Source organism: Dendrobates tinctorius, unplaced genomic scaffold (assembly GCF_039654945.1).
Source record: "Dendrobates tinctorius isolate UK_male_01 unplaced genomic scaffold, ASM3965494v1 ptg000161l, whole genome shotgun sequence".
Taxonomy (NCBI): domain Eukaryota; kingdom Metazoa; phylum Chordata; class Amphibia; order Anura; family Dendrobatidae; genus Dendrobates; species Dendrobates tinctorius.
In genome coordinates, this window is record NW_027361828.1 from 6,245,744 (window position 1) to 6,268,737 (window position 22,994).

The 22,994-nt window shown below is 43.1% G+C and overlaps 1 protein-coding gene across 1 annotated transcript in view; it reads right to left on the bottom strand.

Moving 5' to 3' along the window:
- Positions 1 to 22,994, bottom strand: part of FREM3 (FRAS1 related extracellular matrix 3) — a 116,462-nt gene that overhangs the window by 8,926 nt on the left and 84,542 nt on the right. The window contains exons 11-21 of the mRNA XM_073549760.1: positions 22,247 to 22,429; positions 19,719 to 19,849; positions 19,406 to 19,564; positions 16,474 to 16,777; positions 15,142 to 15,273; positions 14,667 to 14,998; positions 13,871 to 14,063; positions 13,112 to 13,216; positions 12,864 to 12,991; positions 3,535 to 3,669; positions 3,303 to 3,429 (exon numbers count right to left, since the gene is read on the bottom strand). Of these exons, the coding sequence (XP_073405861.1) occupies positions 3,303 to 3,429; positions 3,535 to 3,669; positions 12,864 to 12,991; positions 13,112 to 13,216; positions 13,871 to 14,063; positions 14,667 to 14,998; positions 15,142 to 15,273; positions 16,474 to 16,777; positions 19,406 to 19,564; positions 19,719 to 19,849; positions 22,247 to 22,429 (1,929 nt within the window). The remainder of the gene's footprint in view (positions 1 to 3,302; positions 3,430 to 3,534; positions 3,670 to 12,863; positions 12,992 to 13,111; positions 13,217 to 13,870; positions 14,064 to 14,666; positions 14,999 to 15,141; positions 15,274 to 16,473; positions 16,778 to 19,405; positions 19,565 to 19,718; positions 19,850 to 22,246; positions 22,430 to 22,994) is intronic.

The following is a 22,994-nucleotide window of genomic DNA, read 5'->3' on the forward strand; positions in this document are numbered from 1 at the left end:
GGTAAATGACGCAATTTCACAAATGCAAGATGGCGTCGGCGAAATCTTGCGAGATTTCGCCGACGTCGTTAACACCTCTTGCCATGTTAACCCTCAACACACCACACCGCCTCAACACACACTCCTCTCACCTTTCACCTCCACTCATGTCCACTCACTCTTTCACTCCACATACGTTCCTTTCTCTCACTCCGTTTCTCATACTCACACCGTCATCGTCGCTGCCCCGACATCTTCCTCCGCCGCCGCGATCCAGGATCCAGACGTTCTCCAGGCCGCCGACATGTTCTTGCGGGACGCCATCTTGGATTTCGTGAAATCCCGCGATATTCAAGATAGCGTCGCCGCAACAACATGTCGCTGGCGTGGACGACATCGGGATCCAAAAAGATGGCGTCGGCGAAATCTCGCGAGATTACGCCGACGCCATTTTGGATCCCGATGTCGCCCACGCCAGCGACATATTCTTGCGGGACGCCATCTTGGATGTCGTGAAGTCCCGCGATATTCAAGATGGCGTCGCCGCAACATGTCGCTGGCATGGGCGACATCGGGATCCAAAATGGCGTCGGCGTAATCTCGCGAGATTTCGCCGACGCCATCTTTTTGGATCCCGATGTCGTCCACGCCAGCGACATATTGTTGCGGCGACGCCATCTTGAATCTCGCGGGATTTCACGACATCCAAGATGGCGTCGCCGCAAGAACATGTCGGCGGCCTGGAGAACGTCTTGATCCTGGATCGCGGCGGCGGAGGAAGATGTCGGGGCAGCGATGATGACGGTGTTAGTATGAGAAACGGAGTGAGAGAAAGGAACGTATGTGGAGTGAAAGAGTGAGTGGACATGAGTGGAGGTGAAAGGTGAGAGGAGTGTGTGTTGAGGCGGTGTGGTGTGTTGAGGGTTAACATGTGCGTGTGTGTGTGGTGACATCACCGGTTACAACTGGACGGAAGTTGTTACAACCGGAAGCTGCTTAGGGCATTTATTATTATAGATAGCAAATTTTATTAGTCTCAAATCAAAAAGTCATAGCAGTAAGGGTATGTGCACCTGCTGCCGCAGCGGATTTGGCCTGTGCGGATCCGCAGCAGTTCTGCAGACAGTGTACAGTACCATGTAAGTCTATGGGATTTACAATCCGCAGTGCACATGCTGCGTTTTTTTTCACTGCGGAAAAGCTGCGGTTTTAAATCCGCAGAAAGAATTGTCTTGTCAATTCTTTCTGCGGATTCCACTGCAGCTTGCCACCTATTCCATTGGCCAGGTGTCAAACCGCAGGGGAAAACCGCTGGCCAATTCGCAGGTCAATTTACCTGCGGATCCGCATGGAAAAATCCGCTGGTGAATCCGCAGCGTGTGCATATAGCCTAATAATAGTATACATATAGACAGTACAAGATACAAAAAGGAAAGAACAAAAATGGGGGACCAGGCCCATGGTCTAGTGCCAGCAAAAAGTACAAAAGATCAGACACATGGTTACCCCTGAAATGGATAATAAGTTGCTTAACGTCTAGATAAAATGACCAGGTGAGTTTAGACGTTAAGCACCTTATTATCCATTTCAGGGGTAACCGTGTGTCTGATCTTTTGTACTTTTCGATGGCACTAGACCATTGGCCTGGTCCCCCATTTTTGTTCTTTCCTTTTTGTATCTTGTACTGTCTATATGTATACTATTATTACTGTTATGAGTTTTTGATATGAGACTAATAAAATTTGCTATTTTATACTGTATATATGCTCCTTTTTTTCTCCTATTATTATATAGTCTATGGAGCTTGAGCTTTTTCTAGTTTTTGGAATATTTGGGTGCTAATTTTTCACTTTTGTGCCTCTGAGTAAATCATGCTACCTGGTGTTGCTATCATTCTTACGATAGATGCAGGTGGGAAGAAACGTGTATGGGACACTTGTGACAAATGATCTGCCATAAATGTCCCAGATGGCAACAATCCTTTAAAAAGCTCTCAGGGAATATATTGATAAGGCCAAAATTACAGACTCTGCCTTAATATGTATGCTGTTCTCTAAAGAATAATGGGGGGCATCAGACGTTTTGTTTTTTCTCTTAAAGGCACCTCTGAATGTGAGATATGTTAGGTTTTCTCATATATGTATTTTCTCCTCTGAGCTATAATCACTAAGAATAGCTTGCAGGATAAACACCAAAAAGCATTATTTTTGAAATTTGCGAAAGTTTTGGAAAAAGGGGTCATCATTACTTACGAATCATATACATTGCAACATATTTTTTTAAAAAACAAACATTATTCCACACCGTAAAGCAGCAGTTTTCTATGATACCAAATTTATGTGCACATAATGTCTTTTTCAAGTGGATTCCACTTGAAACCCACCTGAACAAGCGCTGCGAAACTGACGCAAAAAGTGAACATAATGCACACCAATGTAAAACTGACATTGCTGTTCAGTCTTTTGTTACTTCTTTTAACCATTTAAAGGTTCAAAAAGTGGCTAGTGGTTAGTTAAAAGGAAGTAATATGTTCATTCTTTAGGTAGAAGCCTCTCCCAAGTTATAGTTTAAAGTATGGAAAAATGAAAAAAAAATACTGCAAATTTGACAGCAAAGCGGCTTCAAGAAAAAGACTGCCATCTTTTTCCCAGAGCAGATTTGCCTAGTTATACCCCAGTGTCTAAAAGATGCTGTGTGCACGTAGTCCAATAGAAGGAGACTTCTAGTAGCTCAGTAGTTGTATCATAACAACATGGTTACATGGTATGCCTAAGGAGAACTTGTTATTTGATTCATTCCTCCCAAATTGTGGGCATAAAAGAAGTTTTAGGAACATTTCCCACAACTGCTTTTTTAGGAGAAGCTGGCAATACCAAATATTGTAAAACCATGTATTTTTTGATACTTTTTAACTCGCTAGACAACCCGTTTAAAACGATTATTTTACTCACCCTGCTCCTCTGACTATTCAGTTTCTATTTTTTTTAATCCTCTCATTGATTTGGTCCTCTTTATTTGGTGTTAATTTTTATGGTCTGTAACAAGTAGGCGTGGCTCACAGGTTTCTCTGGGGGCGTGTCTTCAGGTTTCTCCACAAAATTATCCAGTGAGCCACGCCTCCTGTGAGCTTAAAAATTATCACCAAAATAAAAAGGTCCATATCTTTGGGACAGGATGGCGAATTTAAAAAGAGAAAAATACAAAAAAACAAAAATGGCATACTCAGAGGAGCAGCAGGAATAAAATAAGAGCAAAAACTGGTCACTTATGACCCGGTGACAGGTCCTTTTTAAGTGTTGTAAAGGCTAGTACTGACTTCTCACCTTCAGAAAATGCAACATCTGTTCCTTCACCAAATCCCATTGAGCCATCTGATAACCACAGTTCTTTCTTGGGCAGTAAAAACATTAATGTATTCAGACTGAACTCTGTTGATACGGGATCACTGACCTGCAATACACCAGTATGTGACGTAGATGTGTGTTTGCATTACTAATCAATACCACACATTTAAGCTACCTGTATACACTATTTAGGCTGAGAGCTGCCTCTTACCTGCTGAAACCTAATATCGATGTCAAATGTGATAGGCTCACGAGGGTTGCATATAGGAGGTACGGTATATTCTTGGTTGGGAGATGCGCTACAAGGAATAAGCTTTACAGTGTATGTTCCCGAGTAATCACGTACCTAAAAAACAGTGACCACAATTTAAAAATATAGAACACGAATGATAAAGTATATGAATAACATAATTATAAGCATCATACAGTATGGTGCCCAAATATAGTGCAATGCATTAGTTAAATACCCAATTACCCAACGGAGGCCAGGGTCACACAAGCATATCAAAAATCGGTACAATTTTCATCTAGAAAAGTGTTACAATTTTGTTTCCATGTGCAATCTATTTTTTTTACTCAGCAGCTATTAATTATTGACAGAACAATTTAACGGTTTCTTATGCTACAGAATTGTAACATATCTGTAAATTGGATGCTACACTGTGGCATGTGATTTTTTTTTTTCTTGCACCCATCCAATTTCGCACCCATTGAAGAACATTGATCCAAGTGCTCTCCAATAAAAATCTGATAGCACCTGTCAGGTTTATATGGTGATGTGGTAAGCGCTAACAATGATATACACTGCCATACTACGCCTATAGGGTAAATGCAGTAAATGGAACCCACAGAGTCCTTGTGATGGTGTGATATGTTATGTGGATATTATTTTTTGTATATTCCTATTTTTCTATTTCAGTTATTTTCACAGAGTTTTTCTTATTACATTGTAAGTCTACAGGCTCACTGCATCTGTCTCTTGATGACCCTCCTGTAGTGCATTAATCCCTAAGGCCCTTTGTTCTCCTCTGGGGGGACTGGAAACCACCCCAACTTGTTTGACTTTCCCTGGACAAGGAAGGGGGTGGAGAGAGAACAGGAGCTGGGCAAGTCAGTTCCGGTGTGGACAGGATCGTGTAAAGACTGCATTTCAGAGAGAAGGACCCCGTGACAACTGGTGGCAGCAGTGGGATCAACAGAGCGTAACCCAATGGAGAACCACCCACAGAGTGAATACAGAAATTGGACTGTATGCAGTTTACAGGAGAGAGCCAGAGACCTGGGCTTGAACTACCAGGGACTGACTAAAGAGGCCTTAATCGATCTACTGGTGGGCGCAAGCCCGGCCACCTCCTCCCAGATGTCTGAAGGACGAGCACTGGAGACAGGGATCCCCTTCCAGAAAAGCCAGTGGTTGGTGTGGTGTGGTACGAAGAAGAGATGGCGGTTCTGGGCCCCGGCGTCTCTCAGGAGTACAAGGAGGAGGCTGCCCGCCGGGCACAGCGGAGACAGGAAGCAATGGAGCTTGAAATAGGGAGTAACGCAATGTGGAGTGTAACCCCAACAATCTGGGAGCCTGTACGGATCACTCGGACAGAGTTTAAGCCATTTGATGAGGCTTCCGGAGATGTGGAGGGGTTCTTCAAGGACTTTGAGCAGCAGTGTGCTGTGATGGAGGTGCCCCACTCTAGCTGGATGCGTTTGTTAGTGGGGCTACTGAACGGAAGCATGGCGGAGGCTTACTGAACCATTGATGCACTGCGGAATTGGGATTATAACATTGTAAAGCGGACTATCCAGGATTACCATGCTATCACCCCAGACTCATATAGGGCCAAGTTCCGAGACCTCCCATGCACCATGGGGGGATCGTTTAGGATGTATGCACATAAGATGTCCGAGGCATGTCGGAGATGGCTGGAAGCAGAAAACGCCTTTACTGTGTAAGATGTTTTACAGGCGTTCCTTATAGAACAATTTGTTGCCAAGTGCCCTGCAGAGGTACGGGAATGGGTCCAGGAGCGCACGCCGTGTACCGTGGATAGAGCTGCAGCCCTGGCCGATGAAGCCCTTACCATCCGGCCGCAATGGAGGAGGCTTCTGGACAATGAACCACGGCCTGCTCCCGTGCACCGTCCCCCTCCAATTATATCTGCCCTTCCACCTAGTCGCAAGCCGATGACAATCACGCCCCACAATCCTAGGCCCCAACAGTTCCGACCACGACCTGGGGTATCACAGAAAGGAGGTGTTATGGGTGTGGGCAACCTGGACATTTGCAGTCTGGCTGTCCTTCCAGGATTCGGAGGGAGCCCCATACAGTCCCACCTCGTCCAGTGCATCTTGTATACTCCACCACACCTGAGGAAGAGCTACCACCACCCCCACCAGAGTGGAACACCGACCACGGCACCATAGATACCCCTCCTGGAGTGTACGGACTCCGGCCTCTGTCCTTTAGCTACTCAGAGCAACGGCAACGCCACCTGCAGGATGTCTTTATTGATAGATACAAAGTGTCAGGATTTAGAGACACGGGGGCATTCTTGACTATCGCTGACCCCCGTGTGGTTCGACCTGAGGCAATTTACCAGGGTCCGGGAATTCCCATTGTCCTGGCGGGGGATGCCTGCAAATATATACAGCGAGCTTCTGTGCGTTTGGATTATGGTTGTGGAGAAAAACTGTGTTGGATTGGAGTTATGGGAGGACTTCCTGCAGATATCCTCCTTGGGAACGACATTGTGGAGTTACAGTGCCAATTTGTGGGAGCAGTCACCCGACTACAGGCTCTTCAAGCACTACGTCATCCGGACCCCACCGGGGAGCAACCACCACGAACCGCATCAGAGTCGGTAAGCAATACTTTCGCTGCTACTACATTGGGAGAGTCTTGGGACAGAGAGGAGTTTAGGAGAGAAATAGAGGGTGACACTACCTTAGCAGCCCTTAGGCGAAAGGCAGAAACTGGGCACTTGGGAGATAATGGGGATGGCTTCACTCGTGAAAACGGACTGTATTATCGTGTAACAAAGGGTAGTGACCAGGGCAACCCTGACGCAACGACCAGGCAACTCATTGTCCCTCAGAAGTACAGGGCACAGCTACTTCAACTGGCCCATGACATCCCCTTGGCTGGGCATCAAGGGAAAGAAGTGACTGAAAAGAGACTTACCCAAAGTTTTTACTGGCTGGGCGTCTCGCAGTCGGTAGCCCATTATTGCCGCACCTGCGATGTGTGCCAGCGAATGCGGCATCCAGGAGCTCGACATAAGGTACCCCTGCAATCCCTGCCCATAATTGAGGAACCATTTCAACATGTAGCCATTGACATCATAGGTCCTCTGGCCCACCCCAGCAGGTCAGGGAAAAAAATATATCCTGACCGTGGTGGACTATGCCACTAGGTATCCTGAAGCTGTGGCCCTGTCCAGTATTACAGCAGTAAAGGTAGCTGAGGCCCTTGTTACCATCTTTACCCGGGTAGGGTTTCCTAGTGAAATATTGTCGGATCAAGGCACTCAGTTCATGTCCGATCTGGTCCAGTCCCTATGGCATACCTGTGGTGTTCGAGCCATTCGCACCACCCCATACCACCCGCAGACCAACGGACTATGTCAACGCTTTAATGAAACCCTAAAAAATATGCTGAGGGCTTTTGTTGACGTTGAGAAAGACTGGGAAAAATACCTGCCACATCTCCTCTTCGCCTATCGGGAGGTTCCCCAAGAGTCCACAGGCTTCTCTTCCTTCGAACTACTGTTTAGCCAGAAGGTCCGTGGGCCTCTCACTCTTCTGAAAGAACATTTGGAGGGAGACATCTCAGATACCGGAATGCCCATCGTTCCCTATGTTCTAGAGCTCAGAGACCGTCTTGCCCAGCTAGCTACCTTCACTAAAGAACATCAGCGAATGGCCCAGTCCAGACAAAAAACCTGGTATGACCGTAATGCCAGGAACCGGGAATTTATGGAAGGACAGCAAGTGCTCATTACTGCTTCCCCTGCCAACAAGCTTCAAGCAGTGTGGGAAGGCCCTTATCAGGTTGTCAAGAAAATTAATGACACTATGTTATTGCCCTGGACTCTAGTGGTCGATGACAGAAAACCGTCCACACTAACATGCTGAAAGACTACCACGACCGATCTCTGCCTGTTCAAGCTGTCTGCCACCCCCCTAGTGATATCGCCGACGACGAGTATCTCCCAGATCTCCTCCAGGTTGCCCAAGCGGGAGGATCACTGGAACAAGTGCCCCTGGGCTCCCATTTATCGCATATACAAAAGGACGATATTGTCGCCGTACTAAGGCCGAGGGCTGCTGCTTTCTCCTCAAAGCCGGGGAAGACTACTCTCACCAGTCACTATGTGGAAACCCCCGGACAACGCCCCATCCAGCAGGCTGCCTACCGGGTTCTAGAGGCTGTTCAAGGCATGATAAAGAACGAACTGGAGGAGATGAAACAGCTGGGAGTTATTCAGCCATCTCACAGTTCTTGGGCCTCTCCTGTCGTCCTGGTCCCCAAGAAGGATGGTACAACACGATTCTGCATTGATTACAGACGACTAAATGATGCCACCAAGAAGTGATGCTTATCCCATGCCCAGGATTGATGATCTATTGGATCGTCTGGCCAGTGCCCAATTTGTGACCACGTTAGACTTGAGCAAGGGGTACTGGCAGATACCCCTAACGGAGGACGCTCGGGAGCGCTCAGCCTTCATTACTCCATTTGGGCTTTATGAGTTCCTGGGAATGCCCTTTGGGATGAAAACTGCCCCCGCTACTTTCCAGAGACTGGTGGATCGACTGTTACAACAATGTCAGAACTTTGCCTGTGCTTAGATGACATCGCCATTTTTAGCACAACCTGGGAGGAACATCTTAAATACTTGGGCATAGTGCTGGACTGTATCCTTACTGCAGGACTGACCATTCGCCCTGATAAGTGCCAAATAGGGATGGCTGAGGTGCAGTACCTCGGGCATAGAGTAGGGGGTGGGACACTAAGGCCTGAGCCTGCCAAGGTGGAAGCCATTAGCAACTGGTGTAGACCCCAGACTACAAAGCAGGTACTTGCATTTTTAGGAACTGCTGGTTACTATCGCAAATTTGTTTCTAACTTCAGCACCTTGGCCAAGCCCCTAACCGACCTGACCCGCAAGAACATGCCTAGGAATGTGACATGGACGACGGCATGCGGGGATGCCTTTTCAGCGTTAAAGACTGCCCTCGTCACTGCTCCTGTCTTGGCTGCCCCGGATTACAAACGCAGGTTCCTCGTGCAGACAGATGCATCCACCTTTGGGATTGGGGTAATACTTAGCCAAGTGAACGCCGCCGGAGAAGAACATCCTGTTGCTTTTGCCAGTCGGAAACTACTGGATCGGGAAGTTGCCTATGCCACTATTGAAAAGGAGTGCCTTGCCATCGTATGGGCGCTAAAAAAATTGCAGCCATACTTGTATGGCAGAGACTTTACAATCGTTACAGACCACAACCCCCTCACATGGCTGAATCGCATATCAGGGGACAATGGAAGATTGCTGTGGTGGAGCTTGTCCTTACAACCCTACAGCTTCTCCATCCAATACAAGCGGGGAAGCCAACACCAGAACGCCGATGGACTGTCTCGACAAGAAGAACCATAGGCTCCTCAGGCCGACCTACCCCTGCCACTGTACAAGGAACTATAAATAACTGAGCAATGTGGACTAAATTGAGCAGGCCAGAGGTCTGTGTAGACCTCATGGCGTGCTCACTTATTATGGGGGGGAGAGGTTGTGATGGTGTGATATGTTATGTGGATATTATTTTTTGCATATTCCTATTTTTCTATTTCAGTAATTTTCACAGTGTTTTTCTTAATACATTGTAAGTCTACAGCCTCACTGTATCTGTCTCTTGATGACCCCCCTGTAGTGCATTAATCCCTAAGGCCCTTTGTTCTCCTCTGGGGGGCCTGGAAACCGCCCCAACTTGTTTGACTTTCCCTGGACAAGGATGGGGGTGGAGAGAGAACAGGAGCTGGGCAAGTCAGTTCCGGTGTGGACAGGATCATGTAAAGACTGCATTTCAGAGAGAAGGACCCATTTTATCCTCTGGTACTAGAGTTTAAGAATCTCTTTTCCCTGGACATTTTATCCTGTTACTGGACTGCATTCTTATTCTGGACTATCTTAACCTTTGTGTGGTGGACTGAATATGGACCTTTTCGTATTTTTGCCTGAATAAAGGTCTTGGAATTGTTCACTCTTCGCTTGGTCTGTTGATTGTGTGATACCAGAGAAGGACCCCGTGACAGTATAAAGTCATCTCCAGCTACCGATGTTGTGCCGTCTCCTACAGACAGGTTGCCTGCAGCTTAGCGTGCGGCTGTATTAGTTGTGGACTGAAGGTGGTTATAGAAGTATTGAACACTGTGTCAGGGACAAACAAGCTTTTTCTCCTCTTTATAAAACGGGTGCCCTTTGGTGTATTGCAAATGCATATCAAGTGCATAGAATATCACAAGCGCTAATGTGAATGTTGTAATATGAATAATTTTATAGAAATTGTTAAATACTGCTGCTGTGGATGCCTCAGTTGCACTTTGATAAATGTGAAATGTGTTAATGTATTAACTATAAGGATAGGAAATTAGGAATAGGATAAAGCAATAGATATAGATAAGGATTGGGAAAGTGCAGTGGAGAGCACAATAGAATCCGGAAATAGATAAGCATAGCATAGGAACAGTTAGGTATATGGGGAAACACTTCTTTGTTTTAATCCGATAGAGATGTAGATGTGAGTAGATAGAAAGTGTGAGGAGTCTAGTCCAAGGCCAGAGGGCTGAAAAGCACAAGCGAATATGAACTTTTGGGCAGCATGTGGACGGCCGCCACTAACTTTAGCAGACTTTCCATGGATGACCGGGGGTTATGGCCTGAATACAGCACCTTTACCACTTTCCAGAAGGGAAAGCCGGACGGGGAACCATAACAGAAAGGCAGGTCGGAACTCATGAAAGCTGCAGAGCCGGACAGAGTATCTCAGGGGCCAGGGGGGCCAGACCAGGAAGGGATAACTCTGGGTAAAGAAGACGTGACTGTAACATCATATTGTGCTGTGACAAAGATGGAAATGGGACTGTTTAGTAAAGAACATTTGTTTGAAAAGGATCAAGTGTTTCCTTTTCAATGTGCGACTATTTCTGGATCTGGAATCGAGCAGTCAGCGATGGCTTTCGGCCAAAACGTGAGTGTAAGGCTGCATGCACACGTTGCAGATTGGGTGCGTATTTTCTGCACAAATTTGTGACAAAACCTGAAGCAAACCTGATAACCACAAAGTGAATAAGAAACTTGATGTGTCATGCGCACGGTGAGTATTTTTGACATGCAGATTTGGTGCAGAAAATAATCTGCAACATGTCAATTCTCTGCGTGTTTTTCACCATTGAATAAACTCAAATCAATAAAAAAATGCAGGCAAAAATGCACCAAAACCAAGGCAAAAGCGAGTGTCTTTGCGGCTGCTTTTTTCCTGCCAAGAGATGCAAAATTGGTGCATAAATTTTACGCAACATGTGCACATATCCTTATAACGTACACCCACAGCACAAGGGAGACAGGACACTATTTACTTGTGGGGTACCAGGGTGTGGGAACACCACAGTCCCTCGCCCATAACTACCGCTCTGTGCACCTTACAAGTAGTGTAAGATGGTGGCCGGACGGCTGTGGTGATGTGAGCTTAGAAAGCATGCTCCAGAAGACTGAGAGGAGACTTAATAGCTGTTTACAAATATCTAAAGGGCTGTCACATTGTAGAAGGATCAACTTTATTCTCATTTGCACAAGGAAAGACTAGAAGCAATGGGATGAAACTGAATGGGAGGAGACACAGATTAGATATTAGAAAAAACTTTTTGACAGTTAGAGTGATCAATGAGTGGAACAGGCTGCCACGAGAAGTGGTGAGAAGTGGTGAGTTCTCCTTCAATGGAAGTCTTCAAACAGAGGCTGGACAGACATCTGACTGGGATGATTTAGCGAATCCTGCTTTGAGCAGGGGGTTGGACCAGATGGCCCAGGAGGTCCCTTCCAATTCTATGATTCTATGATTCATATAGTGCTGACAGAGTTATTTGGCCATTCCAGGGCCGGGTTTTACGAGCGGTCATAAGAGATGGGTGGGAAAGACAACTCACAAATTCCAACCCCAGCGACGTGGTTTGGCAGAAAAAAATGGAGGCCGAGTATCTCATTCAGTTTCTGTGACTGGTGGTATGAAGGCCTCCAGTGTGTTTGCTAAAGACACTGACCTGAGTAGGCGGACCCGCAGTACTATATGGACTGTTTATTTTCAGTTTGTTTTCCCTTTGTCTCTGAGAAGGCCATCTTTTGTTTGCTTGTGCTTAAACAGGTTTATGAAGTTAATAAACCTGACTGGTCATTTTTTTTATGAAACCGCTTCCTGTGCCTACCTCTAACCGCAGCTGAATGAGTAAAACCCTACAGTATATAACAATATATGTTATAATCTTCGGTGATATATGTGTCCACTTACATTTACATTTTTTTTTGGTTATCTCCAGTTCATTAAAAGTTCCACTAGATGGAGTGCTGAAGCTTTACAGCGCTCATCCAGAACTTCTACCACAAGTGTCATACGCTAAACTCAATCCGCTAAATTCGGCTCTACCCCTGCCCTGCCCCGAATACTGTCATAAAGTCTCTTGCACTGTAAACACTTATCTTATTATTATTGTTTTAATGATTGTAGATTTTTTTTTTTTAATATCATGATTCATATTTAGTAATGTACTAATAATATTGTAGAACTGGAATAGTACACCATTTCTTAATATACACTCTTCCCTTCATTAGATATGTTATAGTCTATAGGTGCTACTATGATCACATGATTATCCTTCCTATATTACCTGGATGTACGGGACAAAACAATGACTGATAAAAGGGTTTCCGCTCCTGGACACACTCTTTTGAATGCTCCCAGTGTGTTAAATATGTCAGGAAAAAATGATCCTTACCTCCTGGACTTATATTGTTTCCAATATTAGAAATTGCTTTATGGAGCATAAAATATATTAAAGGGAAACTGACACACTGTACAGGCAGTATGATCTGTGGACAGTATGGTATAAAGCAGGAGAAGATGAGCAGAATGATATAGACATTTGTTGGAAAAGATTTGGTAAAACTTGTATTTTATTAATTGAAACCCATGGTGTTTGTATGCTTAGGATTCCTGTAGGCGGTCCTATGCAGTGATTGACAGCTATCACTGTATGTACACTCATACAAGGAAGACTGTCAGTCACTGAGTAGCACCGCCCACTGGACTCCTAAGCATACAAACACCATTGATTTCAATGAATACAATGCGAAGTTGATTGAATCTTTTCCCACAAAAAGTGTCTATCAAACTGATCAGTTTCTCCTGTCTATTACATCCTGCCTGCGGATCAGATACTATTTTCAGCATAACGGGTTCCTTTTTTTGATCACTATTTTTTGTTTTCCAGGTACTTACGGCAAAGTCTGACATAAAATTCCACTGCTGCACAGGCTGCCGGAAGCTGGGCTCACTGCGAAGAAGGTTCAAGGTAAAGGTGAGCTCAGGATGGTCAGCAGACATGACCATAGATGTCAGAGAAGTACCTGAAGCGGGGCAAGGAACAGTGACAAATTCAATTTATACAGTATGAACAAGGACATAAATGGTTATTAACAAGTGCTTCTTCTCATCAGGCATCCTATACAAGAAGCTTAAGACCTTACCTGGATGAGACATGACTAACTGTCCTCGGAAGCGAATTTCAGTCTTAAAGTTCACCACGAGACGACCTTCTTCATTAATGCGCATGCTGGTTGGGTAGAGGGAACCTGAAACAATCATGTAATTATTACTTTTCATATGTGCATCACTGTATGTACATTAACGTATCCACAAATGCTTTGTATAGTGATAGTTGTAGACGTTAAAATCTACAGCATGGTCACCTTCGCACAGATTTTTTCTTTATTATTCATTTGCTTATTAAATGCAAAGTTAAGCAACTTTCTCAATAGTCTTCATTAAACATTTTCTACCATTTTGCTGCTGCAGAGTTTCTGTAAATCCTTTATCTAGCTGAGTACTCGGCAAAAAAAAATACAAATCCATCAGAGCGCCTGCTCCTGATTTTAATGGCTTATTGCTCTCCCCCTCTATTCTCATAGTCTTAGAGATAGCATCAGGGGGAGATGTTTATACATAGATTTTCACAGCATGGAGAGGGGAGAAAGTATCTGAAGGTGGGCAGAGAAAACAGGCTATAGAAATGGAGGAAAGCACACAAAGTGGAAATAAGTGCAGGATAGAAGCTGTGCTGACATATTAGCTAATGAAGACCATAGTACCTTGGCATCTTTCCAGCCTATATTACTGAGAGAGACACTTCTTCAAATGAAAAATCTGAAATGTGGATCAGACTGTAAATTGCTTACCTGTGGTGCTGAAAGTCAATAAAAAAAAGACGATTAACTATTGACTCTCACCTTGTAGTTCTGATTCTGGAGGGCTGCCTATTCCATCATTCCATAAAATGGCCGTATCGTATACAAATGTCAACCTCAACTCAGACTGCAGATCGAAGTGTTGCCAGCCACCCACTGCTGCAGGTGAATGGAACACATAAGAGACGTAGAGAGGCACCCGCAGGGTAACATATGACTGGACCAAGTTCAATACCTGTAAAAATATCAACATAACCATAAAGGTTCCCATGATAAGGATTGTTATATACAACACGTACAATGTCCTGCTTGGTGTATACCGTATAGATGGAAGATTAAAATGGACACTGCCATAATCTTATGAGTAGCGTGTCCTAAAAAACAAAAAGCTGTCCAGAAGGATAGTCACATTTTGTTAACATTTAGAATTGATCTCTTCTCTGGGTGTACTCATTAGTCCCTAGTGGGTACTTGACTTAAAAAGGTAAAAGGATACTGTTCTACAGCACCATACAAAGACTCCTACACAATTTCCAGGATGTGACTAAACGCTGATACTTACGATCATATTCAGCCACCATTTACAGCAGGTCCTGTCCCCAGTGGGGTTTACTATCTAATTTTCTTAACCTAGTCAAACAAGTGACAATTTCATAACAAACCATTTAAAAAACCAACACGTTTTTGTAGTGTTGAAATAGCGCTACGTGGAATAACCCCCATAAATACATGGAGAAAATACAGCTGTGGCCCTGGGTCAGATGTATGGTAGCAGTGCTAACGACTGAGCCACCATGCTGGATGCAGGTGAACTGTTGTGATATATATACATACTCACCTGGCCATCTGTTCCTATAGTGCCGCTGCAGTCTGTCAGGAGCTCAGACATGTCATAGTAGCTGTTGAATTCCCAGAGACAGGCTTCCAGGTTGAGGTTTCGGTAGAAACGCAAGGATTTAGGGGATCTCAGAGCAGCGCTGTACTGGTATGGGGATGTTTCACCTATCAGTTCATCATTTTTTGTATTCTCCGTGATGAATCCGTATTTGGTAGGAACTTCATTGTAGTCCAGGAGGTTAGAACACTTGTGGTTGCCAACACGAGTGCCATCAGGACTGAGAGTCAGTTCAAAGTTGGACATGTGTCTAGTTGACACAACTGGAAGCATACCTACGATTTAACATTAAGGATGAATTAGAGTTTGCCCAATCTTCTTTTAAACTATTAGCTATACAGTAATATTTATGCTTATTTTTACTCCTATATAAACTGATGGGATATCAATACTCAAAGTATAAACATGGAAATCATACCATCCATATGTGGCATTGTTACAGTCAGCTTTATCAGATTAGGATGATCCGTATCTTCAGGGCCAGTGTACCGAATTTTCGCAGAAAAAGGTTCAGCACCTACTGTTCCTGGAACACGTGGTTGACAAAGGCCTTAAAGAACAAACATAATTAATTAATCCAAGTGAAATTCGAAAAAATTTACAAAATATGAGGTTTCATTTTAATCTGTAGATATGGTAGGTATGTTATTGCTAGACCGTATGCAGGAATTGTGCTGGTGTCATGGCTTAAAAAAGTCTCAAATTTTGGCGCAAGTGTTTTGTACAGAAAGACGTGTGACTTTTTAGAACTTTTTACCACTCTTCAACAATATGTGGGAAGGTGGGAAAGTGTTTGTGCTTACCCTGGTGAGTATGAGGCCAGATTTGTGAATTGCAAAGTTTAAAAAAAAAAGTCTCACTGCCATAGGGTTGGCATAAAAACTGGCAGAAAATCTCTTGACCGAAGTGTTATATTCAAAGATGCAGCAAATTTATTAAACATTTTACCGCGCTACTCTCATGAAAAATTTCACCCAGATGTTTGCCTTAGCGTATACTCTCTCTCACCTCGTCTTCAAAAATAGAGACGATTCATGGGAAATAGAGCAGAACTTTCCTGTTTAGGGTCACTGCTCATGTAAGCATGGCTTCTAAGTGTTGCCAAATTTGATGTATGACATGAGCAAAGAATAAGTACCATGTTGCCTTGCTGCACCTTTTCTTTTTTTTTCTGGATAATAGTATTAGTATTTCTATTCCCATAAACCGCCTTTTAGACACACGGTATAATTCTATACATGTGTACTATTTGTACATTGTAGTTTTCTATTATAATTTGTCATAGCAGAAAACCGCTCCAATATATATCATTTTTCACTATCACAGCATTGTTGGGTCTAGTTTGACTAACATTGAAAGGATCAGTCAAGTGGGCTACTCTATGCTTCAGGGCTCATACTCACTTGCGAGAAACTCGCACGATTCTCATGCGAGTCTCTCGCATGAAAACCTGGCACTGCCGCCGGCACTCGGACCAGAGCGTGCGGCTACATGTATTTCTGTGCAGCCGCACGCTCCGGTCCGAGTGCCGGCGGCAGTGCCAGGTTTTCATGCGAGAGTCTCGCACGAGAATTGCGAGAGTCTCTCGCAAGTGAGTATGAGCCCATACCCAGTGAATCAACCGACAATAAGTGAGAACAGAGAAGGCAGAAGAGGTTAAAAATGTCTTACTCCTTGATGTCCCACTTGTCTCGAATCCCAGATCTGTAGCTATATCATTTCTAGAATTCTATTTTTGAATTTCACTAACCTTCGTCTCTGCTGACAGTGACTATAGGGCTCATCAGTTCTAGTCCAGGATCTCCTTTAGCATTAACGGCCCTTGAGGCACATTGAACCCTGGAACCAGCATGAAAGTAGATGGAGTCTAAAGTGATTGATTTGGTGTCAGTAAAAAAGGTATTAGAATCCACTTCTCGCATAGGACTGGTTACCCCATCACTGCCACTAGGAGCACTGACCAGCCAACGATACTGAGTAAGCGTGTCATTTATATTCTCGGAAACGCAGATGGAGCCTGTTTTGTCATATTCTGAAAATTTTGGATTGCATGCCTAGGAAACAAGAGATGTTACTAGTATATTAATAAATCTATCAAAATGTCGGCTTGTATCATTAAAGAAAGCAGTAACTGCAATTACTCAACTTGGTATGCAGATTAAAGGGTTTATGCACAACTGCCATACTGATGACCTGTGAACACTTGAGGTCTCACAAAAATGAAGTGAATAAGAGCTGAGCACAGTACATGGGAATAGTGAATGGAGCTGTGGGGTTCAAACTCTGAACTTTGCGTACTTCCAGTGCTATGGGACCTATTAGAAGGACATCAGTGATCTGGTAATCATGACCTGTCTTAAGAGTAGGTCACTATCGTAGACCTGGGCAATCACTGTAATTAAATATACACTTTAAAGTAACATGTAAGTACAATTTTCCAGAAATGTTCTATTATATTTACATTTTATTCATATTTAAAACTAAAACCATAGTTTATCTATTTTTGAAAATAAATATACAGAAATGCATTTGTATAAAGTATGTGTATAGTTCTAGGCAGCAAAGCTGTAATTGGGTCATAATATTTTGGGGGCCATAATCCCCTCTGGACCTAATGAAGAATGGCTATAAAGACGTGTGCAGTGACTACCTACAGCACCACTCCAGCGTTGATTTTATTTAACCGATAAAGTGGTGTCACTAATCTAAGTTCCCTGCCCCGGTAATATACTTACCAGTCAGTAAGACCAGACTTTATCTGGACCTCCACTGTTCCTGTTAACTGATATTTCTTAATTATATTTCGAACTGAGGAAAGGGCAACTTGAAAATGCTTTGTTATCTTCTTATAGCCTTTTCATGCTTTCTGGACCTCCACTATTTTCATTTTCAGAGTTCTAGACAGCTGCTTAGAAGAACCCATGGCTGCTGTTTCTTTGCACAAGGTTAGATAGAGGAGGCTGGGTTTTTTTTTTTGGTTAAAGTTGGGAAATTTGCATCACCTGGCCTTTCCTAACCATGATAGTAAACAAGCCATAACCCTAACAGACTAACTAAGGTCTCAAACCTTGGTCGAAGTTATCTGAGCACACAAATCTCCAAGGGTACCCAACTTTTTACATTGGCCCATTTACCTTTTTGTAATTTTTAAAATGTAAAAAAAGACAATTTTTCTTTGCCTAAAATACATAGGAAATGCGTCATCTTTACTTAGCACTTTTAGAGATCATTTCATCTTCAACTTGCTTGTTTACAATAACAGCTATTTTGGCCAGGGGTGCCCAACCTTTTACATGCCACTGTAAGCAACTGTACATAGAGGCATTTTCTGTGACTGGGAAGAAGAATCATAGGAGCAACAATTCATAACATTGCTTATACCACCTATAGTAAAGCCCTTGAGGCATGAAAACAAAGGAGTTATGAATGCTATGTAAGGCGAAAATGAGAAATAACTACCACATATACTCATGTATAAGCCGACCCCCCTAATTTTGCCACAAAAAACTGGGAAAACTTATTGACTCGAGTATAAGCCTAGGGTGGAAAATGAAGCAGCTACTGGTAAATTTCAAAAATAAAAATAGACACCAATAAAAGTAAAAATAATTGAGACATCAGTAGGTTAAATGTTTTTGAATATCCATATTGAATCAGGAGCCCCATATAATGCTCCATCCAGTTCATGATGGCCCCAAAAGATGCTCCCCATATAATGCTCTATAAAGTTTCCAATGGGCCCCATAAGATGCTCCATACAAAAAATATTCCCCTTTTAATACTCCATAAAGTTCATGATGGGCCCCATAAGATGAACCATACAAAATACGCCCCATATAATGCTGCACAAAGGTTAATGGCCCCATAAGATGCTCCATAGAATATGCCCCATATGCTGCTGTGATTAAAAAAAAAAAAAAATATGACATACTCACCTATCGTCGCTAGGGGCCAGGTGCCGGTGTCCTGAGCAGGCAGGGACACTGGCACGCTATGGGGGCCAGGTGCCGGTGTCGCCGCTGGCTCAGGCCTCGGCATCGGCGATATTCACCTGTCCCCGTTCCACTGCCGTGTGCCGCTCTGTCTTCCGGGTCTCTGCAGTGACTGTTCAGGCAGAAGGCACGCACTAACCATGTCATTGCGCCCTCTGACCTGAATGTCACAGCCAGAGGATGCGGAAGACAGAGTGGAGCATGGCCCCTGTCCTCCCTGTCATACTCACCCCCTCCTGGCACAGTTTCTGCAGCCGCTGCTTCTCCGATGGTCTCCAACAGCTCCTTCCAGTGTTCAGCGGTCACGTGGTACCACTCATTAAAGTAATGAATATGTGCATATTCATTACTTTAATGAGCGGTACCACGTGACCGCTGAACACAGGAAGAGCTGCGGTGCCGGAGACCATCTGAGAAGTAGGGGCTGCAGAGACCGCACCAGGAGGGGATGAGTATGACCTGACAGCCGCGCTCCCCCTCCCCCGCCGACCCCCGGGACAATGACTGGAGTAAAAGATGAGAGGGGCACTTTCAGCCTAAAAAAATGGGCTGAAAATCTTGGCTTATACTCGAGTATATACGAAATATATATTCAGAAACTGAACTACTGTATTTCTGTTCTGTAATTTTTATAGGATTGAAAATCCTTTTTTATGTAAAGTAATATCTTACCAGTTTCAATAAACTTACCGTTACACACACTACAGGGTAACCAGTTGGAGGACTTGGATTTTCTTTTGATTTTGTGGTATCATCATACATCAAAAGAGAAACAACTTGGGGAACAGCCGGGAAAGTCACATCAGCAACACTATCCATTTCTTCAATGTACACAATAGCTTTGTTCATCTGCAAATATATGTAATATGATTGATAATGACTTTGCCTGAAACATGGATTTATATTACATATTTGCAATGTATATATACCGATTTCCTTCCTCTAGGTCTTTTTTAAGTTAAATTCCTCTCTTTTCCAAGAAACAACTCTGCAAGATTCCTACCTGGGTTTCAGCCACCATGTTATCATCCGGTTTTAAATGAACTGTGAAAGCTTCACGCATTTCTCTTTGCCCATCATATAATATTTCTAAGTCAACAAAATGTTCAGTGTCCCCTTCTTTAAACTCAATGTCTGTGGAAAGAAAATGTATATTGGAAGATTTAATACCAACACAGTGGGGGTCTCTTGGCACCCCCGACGATGAGCTGTTTTGCAATGTTGTCCCACTTGAGATACTGAAAACAATGAAAATGTGTTTTGGAGCATCGTATAAAATAACTCATCTTATGCGTACCTAGAAGACCCCTTCCTCTATAACTAAACATAAACAAGCTGCTTCGGTCCCTGATCTCTAGGCCACATCATTCTTTCATGATTCATCTTTCTACTTGAATAAAATTACGAATATTAGGATCATTATTTAGCCTGGAAATACTTGTAGCTAATCTGGTCAGTCTCCTGGACACAATCTGTGTCAATGGAGTTTTATGGATCACTCCCGCGCTGCTGATTTATTGAAGATGTCAATCCAAGGGTGTTCTTAATAAAGTAGCGTTTTTTTATTCAACGCGTTTCAAAGTGACAAGCGCTTCTTCTTCAGGAAATCAACTCTTTTGACACAGATATTCGCTGGTTATCATACAGTTGTGGCCAAAAGTATTGACACCCCTGCAATTTTGTCAGATAATACTCAGTTTCGTCCTGAAAATGATTGCAAACACAAATTCTTTGGTATTATTATCTTAATTTAATTTGTCTTAAATGAAAAAACGCAAAAGAGAATGAAACAAAAAGCAAAACATTGATCATTTCACAAAAAACTCCAAAAATGGGCCAGACAAAAGTATTGGCACCCTCAGCCTAATACTTGGTTGCACAACTTTTAGCCAAAATAACTGCGACCAACCGCTTCCGGTAACCATCAATGAGTTTCTTACAATGCTCTGCTGGAACTTTAGACCTTTCTTCTTTGGCAAACTGCTCCAGGTCCCTGATATATGAAGGGTGCCTTTTCCAAACTGCCATTTTTAGATCTCTCCACAGGTGTTCAATGGGATTCAGGTCTGGACTCATTGCTGGCCACCTTAGAAGTCTCCAGTGCTTTCTCTCAAACCATTTTCTAGTGCTTTTTGAAGTGTGTTTTGGGTCATTGTCCTGCTGGAAGACCCATGACCTCTGAGGGAGACCCAGCTTTCTCACACTGGGCCCTACATTATGCTGCAAAATTTGTTGGTAGTCTTCAGACTTCATAATGCCATGCACATGGTCAAGCAGTCCAGTGCCAGAGGCAGCAAAGCAACCCCAAAACATCAGGGAACCTCCGCCATGTTTGACTGTAGGGACTGTGTTTTTTCTTTGAATGCCTCTTTTTTTCTCCTGTAAACTCTATGTTGATGCCTTTGCCCAAAAATCTCTACTTTTGTCTCATCTGACCAGAGAACATTCTTCCAAAACATTTTAGGCTTTTTCAGGTAAGTTTTGGCAAACTCCAACCTGGCTTTTTTAATGTCTCGGGGTAAGAAGTGGGGTCTTCCTGGGTCTCCTACCATACAGTCCCTTTTCATTCAGACGCCGACAGATAGTACAGGTTGACACTGTTGTACCCTTGGACTGCAGGGCAGCTTGAACTTGTTTGGATGTTAGTCGAGGTTCTTTATCCAACATCCGCACAATCTTGCGTTGAAATCTCTTGTCAATTTTTCTTTTCCGTCGACATTTAGGGAGGTTAGCCACAGTGCCATGGGCTTTAAACTTCTTGATGACACTGCGCACGGTAGACACAGGAACATTCTGGTCTTTGGAGATGGTCTTGTAGCCTTGAGATTGCTCATGCTTCCTCACAATTTGGTTTCTCAAGTCCTTAGACAGTTCTTTGGTCTTCTTTCTTTTCTCCATGCTCAATGTGGTACACACAAGGACACAGGACAGAGGTTGAGTCAACTTTAATCCATGTCAACTGGCTGCAAGTGTGATTTAGTTATTGCCAACACCTGTTAGGTGCCACAGGTAAGTTACAGGTGCTGTTAATTACACAAATTAGAGAAGCATCACATGATTTTTCAAACAGTGCCAATACTTTTGTCCACCCTCTTTTTTATGTATGGTGTGGAATTATATCCAATTTGGCTTTAGGACAATTCTTTTTGTGCTTTTTCATTTAAGACAAATTAAATGAAGATAATAATACCAAAGAATTTGTGTTTGCAATCATTTTCAGGAAGAAGCTGAGTATTATCTGACAAAATTGCAGGGGTGTCAATACTTTTGGCCACAACTGTATAACCCGTGGATCCGCACCAGATGAACATCACAACCTAAAAATGCACACTCCTATGGATCAGGCTAGCATAAACTGATGTAAATACCTTAATGTTTTTTGGGATAAGACCCTAAATTGCGCTATTTTCTTCCCAGCATTTTATCTCCTTGACACAAGGCATAATAATAATAATAATAATAATAAAGTTTCATGTTACATTTAATGATTGGGAGGTAATAGCATTGAATATATATAAATGTATTCCATACCTTCCGATAATGGGTTGTAGTCTTCACCAGAAGTGGCGGACCCATCCTTTGTGTGAACTCTTACAATAGAGACTTTGGAACTGTCACCAACACGCAAGATTGGGATCTTCACAACAGCCATTTCTCCTACATCCTGAGGCTCTTTAACACTATATTTCACTTCTGAAAATCTAATAATCGGTTCTATAAAATGACACAGATATCAAAGAAGGAATTATTATACATCAAGCAATGTAACAGATGAGAAGCAATTAAAAGGCTCATACTTGGAAAAAATATTTTATGTTAGACATCAACATTTGTATCCAATTCCATGAAATGGTGAAAAAATTTTTTCGTGTATATTTTCTTCATTGAAATAAAGCAGATTCAGTAACAAAAGAACACTATAGGTTACTTTATAGACTACATGACTAAGACTTTTTTATCCTAAAGACGTTATTGCAAATGTTTATATTGCAACTTATGGTAAAAAATTAGCTCACCGCACTTCTAATTTTCGATTTTAACAATTAACACTTTTCCGCCTAATGGGAGAAACACCAACATCCGCAATGTAACTTACTTGCAGATTTTGGGGCAGATTTCACTCGACTCCATTACAAAGCATTAAGCAGGGTGAGCAACACAGTGAGAATTGCACAAGAATGAGCACACTGCAAATTTTAAAATCCCCAGTATACTATTTTTCATGCAGGTTTTATGGAGTTTTGAAAACCTTATTCACTGGTGTTATACTGTGAATTAC